At 29.9% G+C, this 26,354-nt stretch overlaps 3 protein-coding genes across 4 annotated transcripts; 1 reads left to right on the top strand and 2 right to left on the bottom strand.

Annotated features, from left to right (window-relative positions):
* Positions 1–6,663: 6,663 nt before the first annotated feature.
* Positions 6,664–8,926, bottom strand: LOC113848339 (trifunctional UDP-glucose 4,6-dehydratase/UDP-4-keto-6-deoxy-D-glucose 3,5-epimerase/UDP-4-keto-L-rhamnose-reductase RHM1-like). The gene is made up of 2 exons (XM_027477803.1): positions 7,403–8,926; positions 6,664–7,107 (listed from the first exon to the last, which is right to left on the bottom strand). The coding sequence occupies exons 1-2, from the start codon at positions 8,924–8,926 to the stop codon at positions 6,664–6,666; spliced, it is 1,968 nt and encodes a 655-aa protein (XP_027333604.1).
* Positions 8,927–11,716: 2,790 nt separating this feature from the next.
* Positions 11,717–16,125, top strand: LOC113846140 (serine/arginine-rich splicing factor RSZ22). 2 transcript variants are annotated; one of them, XR_003501639.1, is made up of 7 exons: positions 11,717–11,852; positions 12,010–12,112; positions 12,405–12,493; positions 12,625–12,998; positions 13,677–13,881; positions 14,510–14,623; positions 15,028–16,125. XR_003501639.1 is itself a non-coding variant. In XM_027474082.1 (6 exons), exons 2-6 carry the CDS (start codon positions 12,024–12,026, stop codon positions 15,062–15,064), a joined length of 534 nt encoding a protein of 177 aa, XP_027329883.1. In that variant the 5' UTR covers positions 11,721–11,852; positions 12,010–12,023; the 3' UTR covers positions 15,065–16,119. The 2 variants fall into 2 exon arrangements, 1 of the variants encoding a protein (XP_027329883.1); XM_027474082.1 differs by lacking the exon at positions 12,625–12,998 and having other exon boundaries at positions 11,721–11,852; positions 15,028–16,119.
* A 3,697-nt stretch (positions 16,126–19,822) lies between these two features.
* Positions 19,823–23,861, bottom strand: LOC113846431 (probable xyloglucan glycosyltransferase 5). The gene is made up of 6 exons (XM_027474686.1): positions 23,763–23,861; positions 22,450–23,663; positions 21,677–21,985; positions 21,300–21,590; positions 21,061–21,174; positions 19,823–20,923 (listed from the first exon to the last, which is right to left on the bottom strand). Exons 2-6 carry the CDS (start codon positions 23,182–23,184, stop codon positions 20,282–20,284), a joined length of 2,091 nt encoding a protein of 696 aa, XP_027330487.1. The 5' UTR covers positions 23,185–23,663; positions 23,763–23,861; the 3' UTR covers positions 19,823–20,281.
* Positions 23,862–26,354: the final 2,493 nt, after the last annotated feature.

Here is a 26,354-nt window from a genome sequence, read left to right as displayed (position 1 = left end):
GATGTCATTTATCTTCTCTGCATAAGTTTCCAATTCTTCGGTGCTTACATTTTACCTTCATCTTGAGTATTTGGACGATGTGAACTTGATCATAGATCTTGCAAAAATTGCTAAGTAATTTTTACAACTTTGCTTCATTGTTGACTTCACTTTTGAGTTGCCTGTGCCACAAGTTTGAGAAACTATCGGTGCTCCTCATGCTACTACTTCGCATCTATACATAAAAAAATATTAGTAACACTCTTTACTTTTTTTTTCATATTTTAATATTTATCTTTTATATTTTTGTAGTTTTTAATAAATTTTTATTTACAATTAAGAATTTGTTTAAAAAAATGTGTTACTAATATTTTTTTTTTATATAACAAAAGGAGCTAAAAATCCCAACAACACACACGGACCTTAAGGAACCATTTTGGGTAACTAAATACCTGGAGCATCCAAATTTAAGAATGACCTAAGAGAAAGAAGAGCCTTAACAAAATGGACAAGATTCAGGCCTTTCTCAATATCAATCTTAGCAAATTTATCAACACTTTGATTAGCTTCCCTATAAATATAGGCAAATTTAATAAAACTAATACTTTTTAGTAAGTTCCTAATACTACTAATCCAAATAAGACTAAAGATAATGCATCTTTAGAATTACTCTCAATCCAAATAAGGCAAATACCTTTCTGAATAACCAGTTGAATTCCAAACAATAAACCCTAAAGCTCAACTGCAAAGAGATAACAATACTTCAATTTTGGTAAAGAAACTAACAACTAGATTGCCATGATGAACACAGATTAATATCCCACACTCAACAGTTCCAAAATATTGAGAAATAACTTCATCCACATTGAGCTTTAACAAATCTCAGTAAGTGGGGAGTGTCATCTAATTTAATCTTGGTCAAGAAGAGAGTCTATAACAAAATTAGAACCACCCTTATAACAGAGATTTAAAGACTCACAATCACATAAAATTTTCTAAAAAAAGAATTTAGATTGAGTAGAAAGATTCTAAAAAAATATCAACATTTCTTTCTCTCCATAAATTTCAGATAATAATGCCAAAAAGTCTACTCCAACTATGAAAATTATTAAGTCTTTAATTCCCTAAATTATGTCTCAGCCACTCAGATAGACTATTGCTAAAAAAATAGGCCCAATTATTAGGAAGAATAAAGTGATCTCTAAAATTTTATTGTTAATATTTATTATTGGACTTTGTTTTAAAATAGAAAGTCTTTGAATGTTGTTAGCTGTAGAGGGTTTCGCGTAAGCAAGACTAGTTTTTTGGACTAGGCATTCAAGAGCATTTTCGTTCAAGCAAGAAGAGATAATATCGCCCCAACTATCTTCTCGCTCTAGTGAGAAGACACAAGGTGAATGAGAAACTCTTTGGACTCATTCTCGTTTAGATGATAGTATTAGAAAAAGCTTGAAAAATCATTGTCCAATATTTTCACTCAGGTGAGAGAGGATCTTGCTCAAGTGAGAGTACACTCGTTCAAGTGAGAGTTCATGAGTTTTAAGCAATATTTAAATAAATTTAATTATAAAAATTGCATTACAATTCAAGTTATCTTTTTTTTTTCTCACTTTCTCTCTGATATCTCATCTCCATTCCTCAGAAAAACCTCCCTTAAATCCTGAGCCTTCTTCAAATCCGGACTTGGACTCTCATTCTGATTGAATCTAAGCAAGTTCTTTGGAGCTCATTTCGCCAACCTCTTTTCTATTCTCTCTGTTTTCTTAAAAGTGTTTTCACTTATAATATCTAGGAAGAACTTAGTCGCTTGGACAATATCTTTCATAAATTTTCTTCCAAATCTTCATTTCGATATAAGGGGAGCTTTATTCCATCATTAAAGCATAGTAAATATTTTTGTGCTCACAAGAGTGCTATGTTGCGTTTCTTGCTTGAAATATATGATTGAATGTTATTTAACTATTGTGAAAAGTTGATGAGGTATTTTGGTTGGTTTAAAGTAATTCTATTATATTTTTGTAATATATGTGATAAGGACTTAGTCCGAAAGTGTTTGAAGTAAGCATAATCTTTTTAGTTGAATGATGAGAATAAGATGAAAGGAAGTGTATTATAAGTAAGAAGTGATGAAGGAATTAATATAAATAGTTATAGAGATATACTGAGAACATAGAGTTTGAAAATGATTTTGGAAATTAGGAGAAAATGTAGGGTGGTAAATGATATTCGCATGTCTATACATAATCTATCTAAGAGCAAATGTGTCACATGCCTTACACTCGTTTCCTTACTGTCCAAATTCTGGTTATTCCTAGGATTGTTCAGGGTCTTTTTGAAAGAACATTCAAATTCCATAGAAGGAGTTTTGTCAGGTGGCCTATCGGTACAGTTTTTAACCATACTATCTTAGGCCTTTCACAAAAGTTGAAGTCCAATTCCTAACAGATCTTGAATAGAGTTACATAACTGCTTGTTATTGCTTAATTCCTTTTAAAATCTAGACATTAGAAGAAGTTTATCTTGGTCATCTCTTACTTCAGTAGATTAGGAATTCTTCTTATTGTTTTATTTAGAAATTACTGGTTGAAAGTTACTCAACTTTTCTTCATCTAGTTTTCCAATCTTATATGCAAGTTTAGGTTTAGTACCTTTCTTAGGATTATTATTTACCTTAGAGCCACTAACAGTTTTATTAGAAGATCTAAGTTAGAGTTTTGAGATAGACCAAACCTAGAGCCCGATGATACCTCTCAACCTTTACCATTACTTTTGGGGGTACTAATATGTTGGGATTGTCCTACTTTCTTCTTAACAGGTTTCTTGGCCAACATTTAATCTTGAACTAATTCCTCCTCATGAAAATTTTGATTTCTTTCCTTACAATCAATAATTTGTTGGTCTAGAGAACACTCATTTCCCAAGTTACTAGTATTACAGTTGGTCATCTGGTCCATGGTACATGATTGGAACTAGAGGTTTTAGTACATAATTCGTGTTTATAATCATATTTCCCATAATTAAAATAAACAAGATGCAATCCTTCATACTCAACTCTGAATTCTTGACTAAGAACTTTAAAGGAAGGTATCAATTGCTTTCTTAAATCTATCTCAATGTAAATCCTAACAAATCTATCTTTAAAAAGTAATGAGGTGTGTGGATCAACTTTGAGTATTGAACCCAAGGAGGCACTAACCTGTCATAAAATTTTTTAGTCATTCAACTGTAAGGGGAGATTTAGGATATGAACCTAGACAACTATTTTTCTTAAAATATAATCTTTTGACTTGAATAACAGCCTCTATCTCTGAATTAAGAGATAATGGTTTAAAATAAGTTAAGGACTCTCAAAAAGAGCATGTTTATAATCCTCTAAATTATCAAATTTGACCAAGAAAAAGTTATTATTAAAATTCAGGATTTTAAGGGGCCTATTTTCCCCTCAAATATTGCCTAGCTTTTGAGTTAGGTAATTAAAACTAATTATTTTTTCTAAAAGTTTAATGATCAAGGTGAACTTTCATAGAGAACACCATAGCTCATAATCCTCTAAGGGAATCTTTAGCTCAGGATAGAGATTCTGAGAGGTAGACATTGTAATATCATTATCTTTTATTTTAGGTTTAATATTAAAATCTTGTAAAACCAATTTGACTATTTCATTGTCATGAAGAAAAAGATATAGGCTCTTAGACTCTTAACATTTTAACTTTATATGAAATAAAACCAGAAGAATCAAATTTAGAAAACACTTAGTTCATGTGTCAATCTTCAAAAATAGCATCTTGCATGAGTGTGTTCAAGTCCTCCATGAAATATTTTGAGCCCACCTTCACCTTCACCTTCTTTGTACTTTGAATCTTTAGGTCTATTTCTTCCTTCAAACGTTTTTCTACTCTAAAGTTCTCCATCCTCCATAGCCCCTATGAGCGGCAAGGATGTGAACTCTTGTTGGGACACTAATCGCCTTAGATCCACAACAATGCTGTGGTTGAATGAGAAATTCTAATGTAAGGAAACTTAGCAGAGTCGTGATGCCTCTCTTCTTTCTCTTGTTAGCATCAAATTCACGTGCTTACAAAAGATAGGAAAAAGCAAAATGGTTTCCCTCTCTAAGAAATGCATGCATGTTTTTACTTTCAATTAATACTTTTTTATATTATTATCTAATAATTATTTATGTATTATTTAAATAATTCAACTATTTTAATGAATATATGAGAAGTAAACTATTATAAATCATGGCAATATATAATTAAAGAATAAATAAATAATTTGGTATTTGAAAAATATTATTTCAATTTGAAAACCTCTCATTTATATAAATATTCAATTGCCAACTTGCTTATATGACGATTAATTTGTGTAAATAGCAATTTTTAGAATTATAAAAGAACTTTGTAACATTTAGGCTAAGGTTCTTTCTCAAATTAAACTATTTTTACATTAAAATTGATGTTTAACACTTTTATAGTTTTACACGTATAGTATAATCTTTAAAGATATTTTTACTACAAGATATTGTAAAGAAGAATGAAGATGAAAACTTCGCATTTTAACTTGTGGTTTTTGCATCACCTAGATAAGATTTGATAACATTACTTATATCTCACTTTGAACTTTTTAAATCCATTCTATTTGAATTGGCATTTTATCCATCACAATTATTATAAAAAATATTTACAATAAATAATCTTGGGCAATTTATTTATGAAAATATATGTATAGTGTAAAGAAAAAATGCAACACACTTAAAATCGGGTCAAGTTCTAAAAATTCAAATATATTCTATATGGATAAGATTGGCTAACCCTTATTTAGGAACTCTAGGAGTAACTGTTCATGGACATTATGAAGAAATGTTTTATAAAAGAGATATATTAGTTACATTTATATATGAAAAATCAAGATATGATGATATAACATAAGGTCTTTCAAAAGTAGAATAGGTATTAGAAGTGTATTCGATTCATTCAATATCGATGAAGCTAGAAAAGAGAGTTAACACTTAGAACAGATATATAATAAAAATTCTTAGCATTTCTTGAAGATTCTTGATTAGTGCTGAGTTAACTATAATATTTATTAATGTCATTTGTAATTGTATGTTAATCTTTAAACTCATTAAAATTACCGATATCATTCAGTTATTTTATTTTCATTATGAAAAAAAAAATAAAGTTAATAAAGTTTTCTACCATTCATATCCACGATTTGGCTATTAAACATCCACTACTTAACAGAGGTCTCATTGTAATTTTGTTGATATAATATAAATGTGAAACTTTGAATTTAGTACAACGAGTTGCTTTATCATTTTTTTTTCTTTTCATATTCATAATTTTTTATATTTTTTATTTTCTAGAACATCTTTTATAAAAAAGATTTCTTAAATTTTTTATTGTTTTCAATTTTATTGTAAAATTTAAAGTTTAAAAATGTCTAAAACTAACTTCCAAAAATTAAATTTCGCAAGTTACGTAGAAAAAGGTTTTCGAAAACTTCAGTTTGTAAACATATGTAAAAATGATTAATTTAATTTTAAAATAGTAGAATCCTAATTCTAAAATTTATTTATGAAAATATTTAATAATTTCAAAATTAATTTTTAAAAGTGTGAGCATGTAAATTTGAAAATTAATTTAATTTTAAAAACTTATTTCTAGAGTTGTATAATCCTAATTTTGGAACTTCATTTTTTAAAATAATTAGAAATCTTGGAAATTAATTTTAGGAAGTGTGAAACTATAAATTTAAAAATTAGTTTAACTATAAAAATTTATTTTTTACAAAAATTTATTTTTAGAAGTGTATAATTCTAATTTTAGAAACTTATTCTTAAAAAAATTAATAATTTTAAAAATTAAGTTTTAGAAGTGTGAAAGCCTAGTTTCAAAAGTTGTTTCTCAAAGTATAGAATCTTTATTTCAAAAACTTATATCTAAAAAAAAATGTTGGAACCACAAGTTGACAAAAACATTATTTGTAACGATCACTCAAGTTTTTTTTTTTTTATAATACATTCAATATAATTGATATTTTTAAAGAGTAATAATGTTTATCATGCACAGGAAGAATGTAACAATAGAAGAACAACACAGTTTAGAGTAAAAGAAAGGAAGAACAAAATATAATAAAGATAAAAAGTGATAATAAGAAATACTATTTTAAAATTTGAAACAAAAATAGAGAAATTTAGAGATTTTTTTTTTAATTTTAGAAAGTATTTTTTATTTTTATTTATTAATTTAAGTTATTGTTAAGGATATTGTAAGAAAACAATGTTAAAAAAAATATTGTGGTTGAATAAAAAACAGAGGTGCAAAAAGCAACCCCTTCAGTACATCACCTAATTTATTTATTTATTTTTTACGTTTTTCATTAATCCGCTCTTAGTTTTTTTTTATAAAATTTACATAACTAGTATCAAGTTTTTAAGATCATGGCAACTAACTCAGCATTGAGTCAATCCAAAATTGGCAAGATGCCATGCACTTTTTTTTACATATAAATTTGTAAACTACAAAGTGTTTGTAAATCCAAAACATTATAAGTGTATGATGATTAAATGAATTGCAAAAAGAATAATGAACACATAAACCTATGTTTAAATTCTTACAATCAGCCTTCGAAATAAAACTTTAGATACAAAGGTATATCAAAAGTGCAAAATCTGTAACATCTTCAAGTTTTCTTGTTAGGATCAAAGACAAACTTGATAATGGAATCTTTGATGGACAACATTTCTGGGAACTCATTTTTGAGCTTGGAAGCATCCATTTCATTGTTACTTCTAGGAGCAACTATTACCTTTGCTTGTTCTTCCAAATCAAAATTCTCCCATTTAAATTGTGGGTCAATGTAATCCCTATACAATTCTAATATCTGATTGTGGCTAATGACTCCTGGATTGGTGAAGTTCCATATCCCTCTTAAGTTCCTCTTAGCCATTTCAATGGATATGGGTAAAAGCTCATCTAGTACGGTCATGCTATTGGGTATGTTTACCACCTTGTTATAACGAGCAATCTTTGTGATAAAGTTTCTTGGATTGCTAAGATCTGATGATATGGGCATTCTAACTCTCAATGTGCACACATTATCATAATTGTTTAGAAGGTCCTCTACCTGCATGTATTTTGCCATATCTTCAAGTATAATAAACATTGCAAATTTATATGCATGATATGTATCATAGTACAACTTTTACCATTTCTTAACAGATAACTATTGATTATGGTCTTTTTTTATGGTTTACAAAACTGAACTCTACCATGTCAAAATAGTATTTGTGAAAAAAATGCAAAAGCAAGTTAAAGTAGGGGCCAATGAGAAAAGAGAAATAAAACAATTTTTACTTAGAAATTTTAGATCAACCATACTACTATAGATAATATGAAATTGGAAATTTAAGAGACATTACCATGGCCTTGGTCTTTGAATAGAAGGAACCAATGAAATTTGGCTTGTCTTCTTCCTTGAATCCAATGCCTGATCCTAAAGGATGAACTTTATCATACTCAAATATGCAACCAGTTGCAAAATTCATCAAATATAAGCCATGTTCCTTGCAAACATCAGCTAGTGTTAATGTGCCTGCTACATTAGTCCTTACTGTTTCAACCTTATGTGATTCACACCAATCAACATTAGGCCTTCCTGTAACACCAGCTGCATTTATAACATGGGTTGGACTTGCATTCCTTATATCCTCCATAATTGATTTCCTATCTTCCAATCTTCCTTTACCGTATTCCCAATCAATTCTCTCTTCATCACAAAGCTTTCCAAGCAACCCACCTATCCAACCTGTTCTTCCATATATCAAGAACTTCAACCCTGAATTCTTTCTACTAACTTCAGTAAATGACCTTGCAAGCCTTGAGTATCCATATTGAAATGACCATTGAGCTTCATCAGAGAGATTGATAGCTGAGTATCGTGGATGAGGGCTCAAAGCTGTAGATACATCACCCCACCAATCAGGATTCTTCTTGTACCAATCAATTGTCATCTTAAGTCCTTCCTCCCAAGGAGTTTTTTCCTCCCAACCAAGTTGTTTGAGTTTTTGATCATCCAAGAAATATCTCTTGTCGTTGAAAGGCCTATCTTGAACAAACTCAATAACATCTTTAGGATTCAATTTAAAGAGCTTGCAAATGTCCTCTGCCACATCTAACACACTCCTTTCTTTCTTAGTGCCGATGTTGTAAACTTGTCCAATCACTCCCTTATGTAGTATGACATCAAAAGCCTCTGCAACATCCCCACAATGGAGGTAGCTTCTCACATTGGATCCATTACCATGGATTGGCAATTTCTCACCTTTCATAGCTAGAAGAATGAATTTAGGAACAAGCTTTTCTGGGTATTGGTTAGGACCATAAACATTATTGCCTCTAGAAGTAATAATTGGAAGACCATAAGATCTGTGATAAGCCATGACCAACATTTCAGCACCTGCTTTTGTTGCAGAATAAGGATTGGTGGGTAGAAGTTGAGATGCCTCATGATTTCCAATATCAGTCTCTAAGTCAGTTTCACCATAAACTTCATCTGTGCTAACATGAATGAATCTCTTAACACAATTGGTGACCCTACAACCTTCAAGAAGCACATGAGTGCCATAGATGTTATTATAGGTGAATTCCATGGAATTTCCAAATGAATTATCCACATGGGTTTGTGCAGCAAAATGCATAATGGTGTCTATTTCCTCTGCTATCAAAATATGATTCACAATATCAGCACTAGCAATATCACCCTTAATGAATTTGAACTTTGGTGATGAAGTACATGACTGCAGATTCTTGAAAGTAGAACAATAGTCTAGCTTATCGAGAGCTACAATCTTGTAGCTAGGGTACTTGTCAATTAGTCTACTAGTGACATGAGAGGCTATGAAACCACCTGCTCCAGTTATGAGGATATTTTTTGGTTCATACATGCTTGGTTTTGATGACATCTTTCTTCTTTATGTTAATGATTTGCTGTATCTACAATTTCTGTTACCGAACAAAAAAATTCAAGGATTAATCACATGAAACAAAATATAAAAAGCATAATCTCCTGTACTAGAATGGAATGTGAAAGTAAACATATCAATTAATTGAAGTTTGTAAAACAGTAGCCTTCAAACAAATAAAGGGTAAGGAATTAAAATTACACACATGAACCTAGTATTGCTAATCTAAATTGGCAATGAAAAAAAATCCCCTGTTCATTCACTTACATAGGAAATGCATATCACACTTTGAGAATAATCCAAGAGTCACACAAATTATGATTAAGAAAAAGGAAAAGATTGTTGCTAATGATTGTAATGCCTTGAGGAAGATCAAGAGCAAATAGTTATTTTACTTACAATAAGTGTTGGGGTTATGGTCATGCGATGGTTGAGAGAAATGGTAGCAATTAGTGTGTAATGATTAAAAAAGAAGAGAGAGAAATTGGTAATGTCTGTTGGAGATTAACCAATGTTCCACTAGGGGCTATAACTTACAAACGTGGACTACGATCCGACAAATTGATTAAAGCTTAATTTGGTTTTCAATTGGTAACCTCTCACTTGTTGATCTCCATTACCATTGCCTTAATTTTAGGATTTTGGAATGTACTTTATAAATGATTGAGTATTAAAAAGAAACGTGTCTCATTCAAGTCTTCTAGGTAAAAATAAAAAATAAAAAATCTAGCAAATGATTAGGACTCTACAAAATGTGAGTAAGGTTTTAATCAAAATTTAACCATTTTGAATTGGTTGAATTAATTAGATGGTATGTCAAAAAATATTAATGATATAAAATATTCAAGAGTTTAAAAAAACATGAAGAACAATTTTTAATTAATGATTTATTTACTCAATCGTATTAATGAAATGATTCGCCCCCATTTATATTGGTTTTAATCAATCCAAATTGTTTCTGTCAATTCTATTAGGAGACTAAACCATAATCATTGAAGTATTTGATTCACTATCTGTTTTAATTGTAAGAAATTAGCAATTTTACACAAAAACAAATTCAAATATAACAAAATATGAATACACGTTTTTCATTCACGACTTCAACTATTTACCTCAAGATATAACATGAATTATGAAAACTTGAATCATTTGGACACTAGTGTATATTAAAATGATGAGAAATTTTTTGACAATTTTTTTTTTTATAATAATGTATGTAAAGCATGTGGTCATTCTGAAGAAAGCTAAACATGTCACGACAATATTGAAGTTGCCTTAATTATGAAACAAATTTGCTTAATTAACTATGATAGAAGGTAAATTCTTGTTAGTTTTGAATGTAGCATAATAAGATCATATTGATACTGTATTAATTGTTGATAATATTAATGGTGTTATTAGCTGTGGTGGAACTTGAATTAAAAGTTTGGAAGAGTTAAAACAAAATTTAATATATAAATATATAATATTATGTCATATGTTTAAAATTTAAAATACAATATTAACTTAAAATTGTCAGGTAGACTCTTCCTCCCCTGGTTATGTAAAATTGAATGTTAATGATGTTGTTTCCAAGTTTCATGCTACAGTTGCTTGTGAAAGCCTGGTTCGTGACAGCAAAGGCCAATTTTTAATAGGATTTTGCAGTAAAATTTTTTACAATCCTCGTCTTGAAGTCGAGCTTTGGAACATCTTTTATGGAGTACAACTTACGATCAAGAAATGATATTAATCAGTTTGGATTGAGAGTGATGGTAAAAAGTCTGTCATCTTAATTTTAAATGTTCATTCTCTTTATCACTCTCTTTTTAAAATGCTTAAGAATATCAGAGAATTGTTAAGATATGTTAAATTCATCAAACTTATACATGTTTTTAGAGAGACTAACCAAGATAGTTTAGCAAAATTAAGTCTCAAAAAATCTATATATTTATATTATTTTGATGAGGTCTCCTTCTCCTTACTTCCTTTCCTATGTCTCAATGATATTAGGTTTTTTAGAACTTATTTGTAATTTGATTGTTTTTGGCTGTTTAACTCTTCTAAAATAGAAAAAAACATTAATTTAAAATTAATCATAAAAATAATATTGAAGTATAATGTTATTGTTAAATATTGAGATATTGAATGACAAGATATCTCGATATTAATAATTTAAAAAAAATTAATCTTAGTATATTAGAAGAGACTAATCTTCTAGATGCAAATTAATATTATAAGACTTGTTCTATATTTATATGACAACATGATACTCACATTTTAGGATTGCCTTTGCTTGTAATGCATATCACCTTAAGCACACTAACTATATTATCCTACAGTTGGTAAATTTAATTTTTTAAAAATAAGTATTGTTCTAATAAACTAATTAATAACAAAAAAAATTTCAAAAATATTAAAAAAATAAATTATGACAATAATACTTTTTCATTAGGGCCTCGATTTAACATTTGTTTGCAAGACTATAAATTATTATTTTATATAATATATCTATTTAATTATTTAAAAATATTATCACTTAAAAAGTTTTGAAATTAGCTTTTTTATATTTTATCTAAATATTTAAAAAATTATGAGCATATATTTTTTATTGTCTCTTAAAATCAATAAAGGTAAAAAAATTTAGATACACTTTTTCAGAATCAATTTTAATTAAATTAAATTTTAATTCAATAAAAAAATTAAATTTATCATTATTATAAGTTATCAAAATAAAACATGATTTTTTATTTAAAAAATAGTATAAAAATATATGTTGTAAATGAAATTTGAAAACGGACAAAGGAAGGACATCGGTTTTCCCATTAGCAAAAGAGGAAAGAAAAAGGGCTTATAAGAAGAGGTCCACTCATTCCTCTATCACCCAACCAAAGCTGCTAGGGTTTCTCTCTTCTCTCTATCGCTTCAGGTTCAGATCTCTCTTCTTCTCTTCACTTCCATCACCTTTTACCCCTTTCAATTTCTTCTCTCTAAATTACATTTCTCTTCATCGATTCTCGATTTTCCTATGCGAATTCACCTTTTTACTTTAACTTAATTTGATCTTCTTTTTTTGCGATTTTCAGGTTCTTCTGGAAAGATGTCTCGTGTTTATGTTGGTAACTTGGATTCAAGAGTGACTGAGAGAGACCTCGAAGACGAATTCCGCGTTTTCGGAGTTATTCGGAGGTATTTTGTTTTGGACACTTCAATTTCTCTTTTTGCGGGGCTATTTAAGCTTGTTTTGATAATTAGGACCTGTTTTGTTTGAAAAGACACAAATTTTTAATTACAAAAGTAACTATTTGTATTTTAAAAGATTTGTATAAGGTTTTTTATACAATTTTTTGGAAGCAGAAAGTAGAATGAAATAAGATGATATTTTTGTTATTAAAAGTGAAAACATGAAACAATTTTTTAACCAAACAGTCCATAATTTTTATTCAAGTGTGTTCATGGAAGTTATATTATGTGTATGCAGTGTTTGGGTTGCACGGAGACCACCTGGTTATGCTTTCATTGACTTCGATGACCGCAGAGATGCACAGGATGCTATTCGAGAGTTAGATGGTATGATTAGAAGAGTTATTGAAATGCAATAAAAAATTAAAATTAAAATGTGAATATGTTTATTTACCACATGCTTATCTGCTAATGTGTTATTGTTTTTCCCCCCTTTTTTTCCGGTTGATATGTTGAAGGGTTTTCCTCAACTACCTATTTAAGTCTTCTTTTTGGGCAAGCAGATGCTGCTCTCTATCTGCAGTAATGGTTTTTTCGTTAAGTCTTCTTCGTCAAAGTCTGCTGATTTGTACAGTTTGACTACTACTACTACTACTACTGCATGTAAAGAGAATTAAGAGTGTGAACACAGAGGATTTGCACTGCTTTGGAATGTTATCGCGACCTACACTTCTGTTGCATATTGGGTTTGTTTTGTGAGATGTGTGCTACTACGATTAAACTTTGGGCCATGTGAGGCTGCCTGTGTGCTGTGTATGTCCCTGTGAGCAACTTGTATGCTCCAATAAGTTGTTATCGACCAGTGGTCAAATGAACTTCTGAAAATATTATGGTAAAACAATCATTGTCTTTACTGAATGAAGAACTTTTTCCCCGTTATGCCTATATGATGATATTGTGTTCTCATGGATTATACCATGTTTTAATTTTCTTATTAATTGTTTTCTATAAGAAGTTGAAATTGAAACCTTTGAAAATGATGTTACTGTAATTCTGTAAATGGATTTAATGAAAATAATTGGTTCTTGATATAGCTCAGTGATGTTGTGTGATCCTTGTAGTAAACCCCACATAGTGAAATAAGGTTTGGTAATTGTTATTTTTGCAGTATTATTTTCTCTCTGTTTATTTTAAGTGCAATTTATTGTTATTTTTGTTTAAACACGTGATGCACATATTTAATTATATGTATATAATTTTTAGGCTTCTGTTAATCCTTTTATGTCAGTGCTCTTTCTCTTGATCTTTACTGAGATGATCAGCCTAAAGATTAATGTGTTTGCAGGTTGTGGTTCAATGCTGCCAATATTTTTCTGTTTAATTCCTATTTGTGTTAAAAGCTAACAGCAATGTGATGTTTTTTTGCTTGAAGTTGATTCTCTATTAGGGTTTTAAGTATCAAATACGGTTACTGTTTGATTCTCTCTAATAGATGTAGCCACTTGGATTACAATTATGGTTGTATCACTTTTTATTTATTAGGCTTTTTCATTTCTATTCTATGGAGCAGGCAAGAATGGTTGGAGGGTTGAGCTTTCTCACAACTCCAGAGGTGGAGGTGGTGGTCGTGGTCGTTCTGGTGGCTCTGACTTGAAATGCTATGAGTGTGGTGAACCTGGTCATTTTGCTCGTGAATGTCGCTTGCGTGGTGGTTCAGGAAGACGCCGTAGCCGTAGTCCACCCCGATTTCGTAGGAGCCCAAGTTATGGGCGAAGGTGAAATTGCTTTCCTATATTTTCTTTTGATCCCATGTGCAATTGTGTGGGGAACTTGTATTTTCCTGCAGATTATGTTCTCTATATGGTATTTTTATTTAATGATCATGCAGCAAGAATTGCTGTTAATCCACCTGTTTATAATGATATCATGACTATGATTTGTGGTTTGAAATTTAAGCGGTTGTTTGGTTTCAGAGAATGTATTCTGTTTTCATTTTTTGCTTTCATTCTGCTTTCCGTTTTCAAATATTTGTACAGGAAAACACTGAAAACAATTTTTTTCTATTTTCACTGTTCTCTGTTCATGTCTTAGAAAGCAGGGAACAGAATGAAAACAAGGTTGCAGTTTTGTAATTAAAAGTGAAAACAAAAATGAAAATAGAAAATGTTTTCAGAAACCAAACAGTCTGTGTTTTCTTTTTTATTAATTAAAAGTAGTTAACATTGCAAATATATGTATTTTGCTACCCTTTTTCGTTTCAGAATTGTGCTATTTGTTATGACAAAAGCAGTATGCATATTATTTCTCTTATAGTTGAAGGGCTGTGTCTCTTTGTATGTCCTAATAATATTGTTCCTTATAAGTCTTTATGTTCATTTCACACCTTTCTTGGATATGAACCAGGAGTTACAGTCCGCGCGGCCGGTCCCCAAGGCGTCGCAGTTTGTCACCTCGTGGACGCAGCTACAGCAGGTCACCTCCTTACCGTGGGCGTGAGGAGGTACCATATGCTAATGGGTAGGTTTTATATTCCTTGAATTATGTTCACCCATAGAATTATATTATCTGGTCTGTTTTTTAATTGTTATTTATTATCATTGGGATATGCCTGATTTTTGAGTTGCATTTTATTTTATTGTAAGATGTAAAATGTATTGCATGATTTGTTATTTGATAAGATTATATTTTCTCAAGAGTGGAATCTATTTTTAAGTGACAATAGGGCTTTATGCATTGGACCCCCTCCCCACCTGACCAAGTGTCTAACCAACATATTTTCTCAATTCCTTTTTGTTAAATGAAGCAGCCTGCATGCCATATTATGTTCCACTTGCTTGAGTTGACAAGTTATTAATTCTGCAATCAATATTCATTGTTGTGCATTTGTACTGACGTGTATGATGATTCTAAATAATATGCAGAAATGGCCTTAGGGAACGTCGCCGAAGCAGAAGTTGATTGTGAGAGTTGGTAACTGTGATTGTTAAGAGAATAGTGAGATTTTGTTAATCTAGTGGTGCTTGGACTGAAGTATGAATCTGTTTTGTTGGGCAAGGCCCTGAGTTTCTACACCTGGATTAGCTACTTTCTTTATGTCTTAGCTTGTGTTTCTTTTACTATGTAGAATACTTGTAGTTTCATTGCAGGTAATAGTCTTTTTAAGGTAGTTGTTACTAGTTTGTTAAAGAGTCTCCAGATCTTTCTACAATACAGTATGTGCTTTTCTTCTTTATTGAGGTTTCTTCTGTACTGCTTCATTGGTTTTGTGCTTTTCCTTCACTAGGATGTATTTCCTGGCTGCCGTTCTCTGAGATTTTCAAAATGGTTGAGAGTTGGAGCTGACTACATGCTCTTCAATTTCAATGACTCACTGCCGGTGACCGTGCATCTCAAATTTTAATGAATTTTTGTTATTAACTATTAATTGTTGCGGGTCTGCATCAAATACTTCTTGCTGGTACTTACATCATTCACTAGTTGGGCTTTTCCAAGTCGTGTGATATTAAGTCTTGGTCCTAAAGAATAAGGAAAGGGTTTTCGTAGTAGCTAAGTAAAAGGTTGATTTGTGACTTTCATAATTCGTTTGTTTTCTAAGCGTTGAACATGATTGTCGCCCCCTGCCGTCAATAATTATACATCACGAACTGCATAACCTTATCATGACTGGCCGTCTTTTGTTGGGATTCAAATCCTGTCTTCACTTATTGTCTACCCGGAATTGAACCCCAGTAGGAAATAAGTTACATATCGTAGTTCATTATATTTGCGGTGTTTTTAATTGGGGAACATAGGGGATCGAGGATTTGAGTTTTATGGTGAGGTCTATTCTATATATATCTCAAAGGTAGCACAGAAATTGTAAAATTTTCATTTGTAACCTATTTCCGTGAAAAATCATAGTAGCTGTTTAGCATCTAGAAGAATAACCGTCACAGATGTTGAAAATTTATTTTATCAGCGTTTATTTGGTGTAAATCTATAACATTAGCATGAATGTTTACGTAACCTGATATTTCCTGATTAATTATGCTATTAAGACGTCTAAGTTATGTGATGTTTGTCTGAAGAGCTCCTATTTAACAAATAGTAGGTGCCCGTTAGTATTATTGCTTGGAGTTTCAGATATATTCTGGATTCTTTCTGCTGGATGAATCGAATGCTGAATTTTGATATTCAACTTGGTTACTACAGAGTAAAGATATACAATGGGTACTCATTTGGCGAGGAAAAGCCGTTGCTAGCAATGGATACTCGATTAGTATTATTGCTACTTTTGATGGGTTTGAGTTTAGACAGATGATATGATCGAGGCATCTGTTTGTGGGCCCAATCACACAGTTAACGGTTCTGGGTGTCTTCTGCCATTAATGTGTCTTGAGTTAGGGCGATTGAGTTTTGGGTGTGAGGGTGCATGATTTGTGAATGTTGCTTTAGTTAACCAAGTTGCATATGTAACGTGGACATGTACCAAACAAGGAAAATGTTGCATTTATGGACACAAGCCGGTGCGAGCAAAATTAGATAGCCATTATCGATAGTATGGCAAGTTAGCTGGTGATTTGGCATAATCGTCCCAAAGAACACAGCAACGACTATGATAACTATGCCCGTATAAGTACACACCACAGCATATTTACTTGAATTGATTATCAAATATATCTAATCAACTATTTTTACTTAATCATTTTGTTCACTTTATTTAATTCGAGTAAGTATATATTAATATAAGTATGGGCAAATATCATTATTCCCGCGGTTATCTTTCTTTAAATTTTAAGGGTAAAATTACAAGTCTTCACTTATTTTTGTTATTTGTTTCCTTTTAATAATTGTTGTGTCTAAAATTTTCGTAGTATGAAATGTCATGCCAAATTAATTACTGTTTCGGTGCGAGAATTAGGAATAAGTTATGTAAAGTGCGTGTTTAGCTTCGTGTATAATTGCATTTAAATTTTCGTTTATTTCAATAATATTAGTTATAGTTTCTGCATTAAATTTATGTTTATTGATTTTTCAACGAGAATCTAAGGATACAAAACGTAGAACAAAATAATTTTTGTCCTTGTATTAATACATAGGGCCTAATTCGTTTACATTCAAAATCGATTCTTGCAAATCAAGAAATAATCAGTACTGTTAAAATTAATTTAGTCTATATTTATCGATGATATTAAACTTAGAATTTCGTCACGATTAAATAAAGCAAACATGACATTATTGAAAATAATGTACTTCATTAAGGGTGAATTGAATGTTTAAAATATTTTAGTTCCATTTCTAAATATTACTTCTTATGATGGATTTTTCTTTCGTACTTCTATAAAATTCATACCATTTTTCTTCCTCTCTTTCGTTTCCTATTAAAGTCACTCTTTTTTCCTTCTATTTCCTCCTCATTTCCAGCAATCAAAGTTGAGCTTTGTCAAAGAAAAAAAATATGCTTGGTTATACCTTGTGTACAAGAAAGGTTCAAATATAAATAGAATTAGAAATAACTTGCAAGTTATGCATGCATACCATCTAATTTTAACTTAAGGTTCTAATGTTTAAGACTTTAAATGGAATTAACTTTTTATTGATGTATCTTAACAATACGTTAAAATTTGTACTAGCTTAAAAATTTATTGCAAGGAATACAAAAGGAGGAAAGTTTTGTTTGTTTTATGGTAAGATAATTGTACATTAGATTATATGGATAAAGTACTAAGTCATCTTAAACTTCCAATTTTTATTAATTATTTTTTAAACTTTAAGTATTGTTACAATGTTATTTTATTAATTAAATATTAAATTAAAAACATTATAAATTCCTCTTTCCAATTATTTTTGTTGAAACAATCATTGGTTAATAATTTTTATTTAAATTCATATCAACTATCACTAACGTAACATTGCACAGTTGGATAACCGCATAATTTTTTTTTACAATATCAGTGTGTTCTAATCAAATTCTTATTGTTTGAAGTTATTCATAGATCATTTCAAAACTAGTGCATAAGCTAAATTAAAGTAAAAAATTTAGCTAAAAGTTGAAAGATAAAATTTAAAAAATTATTTAACTAAATTAAAAGTGTTTGATAAAATTAGCTATTGAACTGTCAAATAAATATAAAATGACAAGTAAAGATATCATTAATTCTTAGTTTAAATTTTGAAATTTAATAATTATATATTTTTTAATACTTAAAAAAATTTAATATTATTCATTTAAAATATTTTTATTACTGGAATGAGAACATATAAATTAATTTATATTATTATTTTGGTATTTTTATATTGTGACAAGATTTAATGATTAATTATACTTTAGTAACATATAACTATCAAAGTTACTTAGAAAAGTTGAACATGAAAAAATTCACCAAAGTTTTTAAAATTGAAGGGATAAAAGAAGAAATAAAAAAAATAAAATTAAGATAAACAAAAATGTAACTGAAAAATAACATTTTAAAAATGCTAATTAGAGTAGCTTTCGAAAAAAAAATGTTAATAACTACCTATTTTATTCACCTTATCAAACACAAATATTTTTGTTTTTCAACTAAGAAAATAAAATTTTAATTAGCTTAAGTATCTTGCTAATCACACTCTTATACAATGTAGGATAAATTTTGTCAATTCATTTATTTGTTAAATTTATAGAAGACGTTCCTTTCTTCCAAACTTATCAGAGAAGCTTCATCTTCTTTAGATAGAGAGATAATAATAGCATTCACTAAATATAAAGAAGAATGTCATTTTCTAATACGTTGAGATTTTGTTAAAAATATCAACATCAAATTTAATATCGTCTTATCTGACATACTTATATTATACTTTAATATTATTTTTATATTTTATTTAAGGTAATATGTCACTTAATTTTAAGTAATAATATAAATACTAAGATCCAGATCCGACATTGCCCACACACACATTTTATATCTAAAACTGAAGAGTTTTAATTTATAATTCAGGGAAAATGTTTTAAAAATAATAATCATGATTGAAATATCCATTGAAGGGAATGGACCAACTCCATACTTAAACACTCCATGATTCATGTTCATGTGGCATGAATACCATACAAACGTAGGGAGTACCCCTCATTCCCTATGTAGTTGGGTCAGTGATGTTAAGTTTCCTTAAGTAGGAATCAGTTTACAGACAGCGAATCTATTAAGAGGGGCCACATAAAAGTACTAAATTATCAATGCACATGAACTTGTCTCTTATATTTCCTTGCCGACATCATTTTGGTTTATTAGTCTACCACTCATACATGTAAAACACCAATCTTAATTCACTGCAGTTAAAAAATAGTGTTATTGCTGCTAGTTAAAAAAAAACTAAACTAAACTATGTTTTGAATTATTAATAAACAAAATTCATTTGACTTAAAAATAAAATCATTTGTTTATAATTAAATAACTCGTTATAAACATTAATAATTTGCAAATCAATTCATTATTAATGTCATGTTCTTTTATAATTGTTATACCACCATTAATTATATGAGTTTCTTGCACCAAAATAAAAAAATAAAAAGGCTAAACTGATTAGGATAAATCATCAATATAAATAATAAAAAATAAGACTAAATTTAATCATATATCCACAAATCCGATTAAATTCGGATGAATTTATAAGCACACTCAACTAAAATTGGAACAACATTAAAATAAACAAAAAATTATCATTTATAAGATCAATTAACAAAGTGTGAGAAGGGGTGAATTGAAAATTATTTGTTTACATTATATAAACAGAATGAATGTACAGAAAGATGTACCATTTTTACCATATAGGAGGCCCCTATGGTTCAAGAAGAATCAATAAAGTTTAGCTTACACTCCACTCAGACCTATGGAATTGTAAAATAATAATAATAATAAACTTGAATATGAACTCCCCCCAAATAAAACCCAAGAATAGATGCTAACTACAACTACTTACAAAACTAAAAAATTTTCCATTCTTATCTAACTGAGAGCAAGAATTGAATATAATAACCAGGGCCCTATGTTTAAAATTTGGGATGAATCATAAGAACAGAATCAAAAGAGAAACACTCTCTGGAACTTGAAACAAATCAAAAGGACTGAACCTTCTTTTTCTCCATTGCTTGATTTGCAGCTAGAAAGTGCATGTAACTAATTTTCCATTTATTCTCCACTTTCATCTTTTGAATCAAAACTAGCTCATTTGCTCTCCAATTAGATCAAGACCAACAAGGAGGAAAGTCACTCCTTGGAAAAGCAGAAAGTAAAAATGAACTCCTTGTGCAGATAATAGACTCCTAACAGAAGCTGTTAGAAGGAGAAATGCCAAAGTCAACTCTTTCTTGTATATTTTATTAGTTTTCTTAACAGGTGCTTCAGTTGCTTCATGTTCCTTACATTGGTTTGACTCAACAAGAACACTATCAGAAGCTCCTTTATGGATCTTTTGTTGTTCTATTGACTTAGTTTCCATTTCTGCGGCCGCCACTAAATCAGACTCTGATGATCTCCCAGCTTTCTTTGTGACAATCCATTCATAAGAGCTTCCCAATTGGAATAGTCCAGATATCATTGCATTGAACTTGGTGACAGACATGGTATTTTCAAAGAGAAGGTATGGAACGATAAAAGGGAATGATTTTGGGGCCGGAAGAATGTTGAGGAATGACATAAATACAGGAACATAGCAGATCACCCATAGAGGAAGTTCTGCCTCAGGGACAAACATGGTTAAAGGAAGAATTATGCAAAATAAGGTGAAGGAGTAAAAGGGAAGAATAAGTTTTCTCAATAGAAAGAATAGAAGTATTAAATTCCCTTTCTTCCATGCTGATATCTGCAGTTACAGAGAATTCAAGTCATTTAGGCTGTGCATATTGTTGTAAGCAATACTTGCCAGTTAACAGAATTTGTTTTCATTTATCATTCTTCTATTTATTATTTATTACTTTTATCTGAGGATGAGATGTGTACCTTAGACCTCAAAATTGCTGGAAGACACAATCTGAAAAGTTGCATAGGACCTGAATGCCATCTATGCTGCTGCTTCCTATAAGCTTCATAGGACTCAGGAACTTCACAAAGAACCTGAAAATTTACAAATTTGAAGGATTCAAGAGTGTGCTTCAGGGAGCTCAAATGACAGTGAAGCAGCTAGCTCTAGTCATATTAGCATATATAGGAATATTATTCTTGAAGTACAATATGATCACCTTTACATCATTTACAAAGAAAAATTTCCAACCATTGAGATGAGCTCGCACAGCAATGTCCATGTCTTCTACAGTTGTCCTCTCTAGCCAGCCCCCAGAATCTTCCAGGGCTTTGATTCTCCAAACACCAGCCGTTCCATTGAATCCGAAAAAATTGAGAAACACCCCATTGACCTGCTGTTCTACCTCAAAATGGAAGCATAAATTAATGTTCTGGAGACGTGTCAACAAGTTCTCATCCTTGTTCACAAAGGCCCATCTAGCTTGGACAAGGCCTAATTTAGGATTGTCCTGTAATAAAAGGACACATGTTAAAATATAGTAAACATGAATTTACAAAGAAACCTTATTGTATGTGTGTATGTTCTCTTTCAAACCTTGAAATATGGCACAGTTTGCTTAAGAAAATCAGGATTTGGTTGAAAATCTGCGTCAAAAATTGCAACAAACTCGTAGTTTTTCACATAGTTACAGCTCATAGCAGACTTGAGATTCCCAGCTTTATACCCAGTCCTGACTAAGCGATGCCGGTAGATTATGTTGATTCCTTTTTGGCTCCATTTTGTGACCTCAGTCTTAATTAACCATTGTATGCTCTCATCATCAGAATCATCAAGAACTTGTATCAATAAACGGTCTCTTGGCCAATCAATTTGGCAAACTGCAGAAATAGACTGCTCATACACCTACACAAAATCAGCAAAGCAAAGCCAAAAGATTAAAATTCCATTCAGTGAAAAATCATGTGTTGTGCTGATTGTTTATAAGTGACAAATACTTACAAATTCCTCCAACACTACAAACCATCCCACCACTGTTAAAATAAACACTAATCTTGTCAATTATTAAGAAGTGCTGTGTATTACAGAAACTGAAAATAAGGAGCTCAAGATTCATAATTGTGTAGGCCAAAATGCATTTTTGTACTAGATGGTTGCAGATAATTCCTGACGGAGTTTTAGACTATTTAGGGGCAAGATGGCCATAGCATAATAAGTCCGAGCAGTTTCTGATGACAATTTCCAAATTTATTCTAGAGTAAATAAAATAAACAACCAAAGTTAATACACTGAATTTTGCTGGTACATTAAATAATAGCAACAGCATAACCAGATAAGGGACAAGAAGAAACAAAAGTTTGCGGTCTTACCTCTCTCTCATTACACATGGGAATTTGAACCAGAACCATGGGATAGTTACATTCAGATCCTTCAATATCATCATCATCATCATCAATCTTGAGGAGATCCCCATCAATCTTTGGCTTAATCTTCTTGTACTTTATCCAAAAGCACCCCAAACAAAGCAGCATACGGTCCATCGATTGTATAAGAAACAAAGCAACACAAAACTTTGAAAGTGCCTGTATTGGGGGAGCAATGTACCCGGCACGAAACCTTAGCCAAGCAACATAAACCAAGTGCATCAAGCTTTCCAAATCCGAGGTCCTAGGAATGTGCAAACTGGGATTCCTAAAATGCCAACCTTGCAAATAAGCAACCACCTCAAACACCAAAATCACCAAAGAACTCACTAAGAACACTTTGATGACTCTAAACAACACCTTCCCTCTTTCCAACTTGTCACTCTCTAAGGGCACACCTTCCCTATGAATCAACCTCTTCTTAATAGCTCCCAACAATGACCACACAACAGTGGCAAGCCAAGTGACACAACCAATAGCACTATGAGCCTTGAGAAGCAAGAACCATGTGACTTGCTTAGCATTCTTGCCACGGGTTTTCTCCACTGGCCTGAATGCAGCATCAGCACCATTAATCTCCACAACAGAAAAAGTTGGGTTCTCCATTGTCACCACCACTGAGGTTCCCTTCTGAGAAGAACCCTTCATCCACCTATTGGAAAAATCAAAGCTCGGAGCCATTGCCTCTTGGAAACAGATTCACACTTCAAGCAAAAAGCGCTACAAGTACAAATACAAAAAGGAAGGACTCAATAAACAAGCTTTATAGACCCTTTTTTTAGCACCCCATTATAAGATGAAAGAGTAAAGACGCAGATCTGAAAAACCATGAAAATGAGACCAACCATTTTGTGACAAAACAAAACAGCTAAAAATTCCTACTTTTAGTCCAGAAGAAGAACCCTCTTGAAGGTTCAGCATTTAAGTAAATGATGATGCAGGCACAAAAAAAGTGAGAACGTGAACTGAGTGAGAAGGGTCTTCTTTTGTAATGTGAAGAAACAAGTGTACCTAACATGGGAAAGCCACATTATGAGGGAAGGTATCTCTGTTAGACTAAATCAATGATGTATGCATCTATCTGCAGCTGTGAGATGCTAGTAACATCATAGGGTGTTTCCTTCAGTTAACTGATTCCACATTCCCTTCACATTTGACTCCTAAGCAAAATTTTATTTTATAATGTGAATTTTATGTAGAAACTGCCAAAGTAATAATCAAAATCAACCAAGATTGTAACTATGTGAAAAGGAAAGCACCTGAAGGAAGAAACTTAGGAGAAATGGATGTGTAGAAGAGAACAATTCTTTTCTTTTTAAGATATTGATTCAAATAAAGTGCTTTGGCCTACCCACTAGCTAGAATGAATTGGAGTTTCTCAGTACTATTGATGAACTTAGCTAAAAGTTACACCATCTTTATTTAGTACATTGATAAAATAATGTATAATAATTAGTGACTAATGACTAGATATACTTTTTATACATATGAAATTAATTAATGAGTACATATCTAAACATGTTAGTTGTGTTAATTTATTTCCTTTTTGAAAGTTCTTATTGTGTGAATTAATTGTAAAATTATCAACTTGTTAAGAAGTTCATTCTGTATTAAAATTATTAATTTATTAAAAACATTTATATAACAAAAAAATTTAAAAGTTAAAACGCAAAAAAAAATATTTTTTTAAGAATTAAATTGCGTGTTTGCTTATTGCACAATTTACTCAATAGATAGACGTAAAGAAGTTAAATTTACGCAATTTACATTATGCCTAGTCATATTTATTATATTAAAATTTATAGTAATAACCCATTAAGATAATTAAATTTTTATAATAATTAATTAACTAATTATATAACACAAATTCTAATAATAGAATAATCCAGTAGGGAGATCCAGAAAAGTGTGCTGTGATTAGGGAAAAAAGAAAATCAACCCAATTCAAATGCGACTTTTAATAATAGCGATAACACTTTACACAGTTTATTGTTCAACTTGATCATGGAAAGTATAACGTATTTGGATTTGATTTTAGGTATCCGTATTGTAAAAAAAATCAATATTTGTTAAATGTCTTTTTCACTGTACAAATTTAAATTATACAACAAAGAAAACATGACATATGACATTATATATATATATATATATATATCCATTTTAATTTGATATTAAAAAATAATATTTTAACCTTTTAATTTTTTAATTATATATTATATTATATTTTAGTGTTTTAATTTTTAATTGTTAATTAAGTAAATTTTTTAACTATATTTAGTTACAAAAATCAAATAAGAGAAACATAAATAAATAAAATAACGATGTCAATGTTGTAAATGACAAAAAGACAAAAATACTAATTAATAAAGATCTAATTGGTTGATGTTTATTAAAATGAAATAAAATCAACAAAAGTAAATTAACAAAATGAAAGATTAAACTGAAACAAATAAATTATTTCTCTTACAATAAAATTTTGAAAATGAAAATTAAGTTAAAATATAATAAGAATAGAAAAGTAAAAAAGAATATATAAAAAATAAAATTTAGAAAATTACCCTATTTCACAGTGTATGTATATATATACAAATTAGTTTTGCTTTTATTTTATTCTATGTCTTTATTTACTTTAGTTATTAATTTCATTAAAAAAATAAAAAAAGTGAGAGAGGAAGGACAATCTACTGCAACTAATATTTAATGCTAATCAAATCACTGTAATAAAGCACCACTTAGGTCATTGCATATTTTACTCATCATTTTATATAAAAAATTATAAAATGTATAGGTGGGGTCTATGCTTTTTATTATTATTGTTAAAACCGTTTTTTATATATGCAATGAATGCCTCTTTACATATGTATCACTTTTTTCATTAATTGAGATAAGAAATTCTGGATTTACATTTTCTAATGCTTCAACAATTGTTACTTTAATTCACTTTGCATTTTTATACCGCATATTTTTTATGTTTTTTTTATTAAGAATACTTGTTGAATTAATCTATTTAATAAATATTTTGCATTTAAATGAAAAACAATTGATTAGAATATTGAATATATAAAATATCGACTAAATTATTTAATATTTCCTATTTTTAATTCATAATAAGTACCCTAAAACAAGTGTAAACATTCACCAAAATATTTCAATTTGTTTTGCGTTACTTTATTCATTATAACATACTTACCATTTAAGTTGTTTTTTTTTTTTTTTTTACAAAATAAGAGATTTTTATAATATTTTTTTTTACAAATACATGATATAAAAACATTGAATAAAATTTACTAAACACTTTGATATATAAAACAATTTTGAATAATTATTTTGTTATTAGTATGATAAAAAGTTTCCTGTAAAACTATATATTTTTTTCTTGTTATTATGTATTCATTTACACACAAAATGTTTTTTTTATAAGAATCAAGAAAATAATTAAATAATTTAATTTTAGGAAAAATAAGTTCATTCGATTACACACTCCATTGATCCTCTTTCCTAATACTTAACAGTGATACGGTAAAAAAAATTGTTTTCTTAATGAATGATTTAAAATACACCGAAGCTTTTAAAGCGATAAGGATTTTAAAATAATAAAAAAATTGTCACGAATAATTCTAAAGAGTATTGTAAAAACTAAAAAAATATTTTATAAAAAGTGTAGCGTTAAACGTAGAAGTTTAATTTTTTAATTAATATTTTGTTTTAAAAAATTTTAAAAGGTATTTCTTTAATTTCAAAATAATTGTTACCCCAAACTAAAATTTCACATTTATCATACGAAGCCAAGAAAGTTGTTCCTAACCTTGACCTGAATTATATTAAAATTTATGTATATCCGAATGAGTGTA

The sequence above is a fragment of the Abrus precatorius genome, unplaced genomic scaffold (genome assembly GCF_003935025.1).
Source record: "Abrus precatorius isolate BTA unplaced genomic scaffold, Abrus_2018 Scaffold8, whole genome shotgun sequence".
In the NCBI taxonomy this organism is placed as follows: domain Eukaryota; kingdom Viridiplantae; phylum Streptophyta; class Magnoliopsida; order Fabales; family Fabaceae; genus Abrus; species Abrus precatorius.
The sequence above is the reverse complement of the archived record's forward strand: the minus strand, read 5'-3'. Positions and strand labels throughout refer to the sequence as shown.